Here is a 2,221-nt window from a genome sequence, read left to right as displayed (position 1 = left end):
AATAAAATAGACTCTGTGGGGGGGGTCAGGTGGTGGTGCACCTGGCTAAGTGCACATGCTACGATGTACAAGGACCCAGGTTCAAACCCCTGGTCCCCACCTGCAGGGGGGAAAGCTTTCATGAGCTCTCTGACTCTCTCCCTGTGTATCTCTCCCTTTCTATCTCAATTTCTCTCTGCCTCTATCCAATAACAATTTTTATAAATATATTTTTTTAATTTTATTTTATATTTATTTATTTATTCCCTTTTGTTGCCCTTGTTGTTTTATTGTTGTAGTTATTGATGTCGTCGTTGTTGGATAGGACAGAGAGAAATGGAGAGAGGAGGGGAAGACAGAGAGGGGGAGAGAAAGACACCTGCAGACCTGCTTCACCGCATGTGAAGCGACTCCCCTGCAGGTGGGGAGCCAGGGCTCGAACCGGGATCCTTATGCCAGTCCTTGTGCTTTGTGCCACCTGCACTTATCCCGCTGAGCTACAGCCTGACTTCCCCAATAACAATTTTTAATAGACTCTATGGGACACTTCAAAGTATAATCAAACAAGCAAAAATAAAACCTCTTTACTGACAGAGGAAAGTCATCACTATTTAAAATGAACTGTGTTCATCTCTGTAACTATTTCAGATGAGTTCCAAATTATTTACGTTTGCAATAAAATTAATTCTGAAATTATAAAACAAAAAAGAGCTAAGTTTTGAAAAGAAAACACCATTTAGAAGGGTTGATTCTTCCCAATAAATAGCCACAAAACATATAACTTTGTTTTTTTAAAGTTTAGATGATAGTGACTATATTACATTTTTTATCCCCAGAAACAAGAGATTCAGCATAGCACTTAAATATGAAACTGTTCTTATATTTTTCTTTTTTTGCCATCAACATAACAGTAATTACATTTCTCAATGCTTCCAGACAGCTTAGTAATATTGGGTTTTCTTTCTTTAGGAAAAGTAACACATCAGAAAGTTTTGGGTTCCCCATAAGGCAAAGTCCAAGGCAAGCGAAGTAACTTGTACTGATTCAGTCATTCCCCAGATGAAGTTTGAAGAGATGACAGCTGCGGACAATATGTCCACGGTGACACAGTTCATACTCCTGGGATTTTCTGATCTAACAAATCTCCAAGGGTTGTTATTTGGAGTGTTTCTTATCATTTATATGATCATTTTAATTGGAAATAGCCTCATAATCATAATAATCACAGTTGACTCTGTGCTCCAGAAACCGATGTACTTCTTCCTGGCCAATTTTTCCTCTTTAGAGATCTGTTATGTGTCTGTCACTCTCCCCAGGATTCTGGTGAACCTTTGGACTCAGGATCGAAACATATCTATGCTACAGTGTGCCACCCAAATGTGTTTCTTCCTTATTCTGGGGTCCACTGAGTGCTTCCTCCTGGCTGTGATGGCCTATGACCGTTATGTGGCCATTTGTAACCCTCTTCACTATCCTCTTGTCATGAACCACAAGTTGTGCATCCAACTGGCCCTTGGCTCCTGGATCGTTGGAATCCCAGTCCAGATAGGACAAACCTGTCAGGTGTTCATGTTGCCTTATTGTGGTTCTAACCAAATCAACCATTTCTTCTGTGACATCCCCCCCATGTTCAAGTTGGCCTGTGGGGACACATCACTGAATGAGATGTGCATCTATGTAATTGTATCACTGTTTGCCACGATTCCTTTTCTACTGATACTTTTTTCCTACGTCAAAATCATTTCCACAGTTCTGAGACTGCCAACTGCCAAAGGACGGGGCAAAGCCTTCTCGACTTGTTCTTCTCATCTCATTGTTGTGGTCTTGTTCTTTGGATCTGCCATCATCACCTACTTGAGGCCCAAATCCAATCATTCTCCAGGAATTGACAAGCTGCTCTCTCTTTTCTACACTATAGTGACGCCCATGTTTAACCCCATGATATACACCCTCAGGAACAAGGATGTGATCGCAGCACTGAGAGGACTATTCCTTAAAAAAAAAGAATGTGATATCTGAAAGAGGTCTCTAGCTTCTTCCCACACAAAGACCCTTCATTTCATCTACTCTCTTCATACTTTTGAGTTCCTGCCTATTAAACAATCTATTCTGCTGTATATATTACTGCTTTTCAGCCACCAAGTTCCAGTTGTTAGCATGATGCCAAACTTGATTTCCCTGGGCAGATGACCTCACCAGTGTGTCCTGGAGCCCCACCTCTCCAGATCCCTGCCCCACTAGG

General features: G+C 41.4%; 1 protein-coding gene across 1 annotated transcript; it reads left to right on the top strand.

The window, feature by feature from the left end:
- Positions 1 to 1,038: 1,038 nt before the first annotated feature.
- LOC103109587 (olfactory receptor 10AG1-like) lies at positions 1,039 to 1,998 on the top strand. The gene has a single exon (XM_007518696.1). The coding sequence runs from the start codon at positions 1,039 to 1,041 to the stop codon at positions 1,996 to 1,998; it is 960 nt and encodes a 319-aa protein (XP_007518758.1).
- Positions 1,999 to 2,221: the final 223 nt, after the last annotated feature.

The sequence above is a fragment of the Erinaceus europaeus genome, chromosome 17 (genome assembly GCF_950295315.1).
Source record: "Erinaceus europaeus chromosome 17, mEriEur2.1, whole genome shotgun sequence".
In the NCBI taxonomy this organism is placed as follows: Eukaryota; Metazoa; Chordata; class Mammalia; order Eulipotyphla; family Erinaceidae; genus Erinaceus; species Erinaceus europaeus.
The sequence above is the reverse complement of the archived record's forward strand: the minus strand, read 5'-3'. Positions and strand labels throughout refer to the sequence as shown.

What these genes read in the sequence shown, in the direction of transcription:
- LOC103109587 (XM_007518696.1), top strand. Translation starts at nt 1,039, where the DNA reads ATGAAGTTTGAAGAGATGACAGCTGCGGACAATATGTCCACGGTGACA.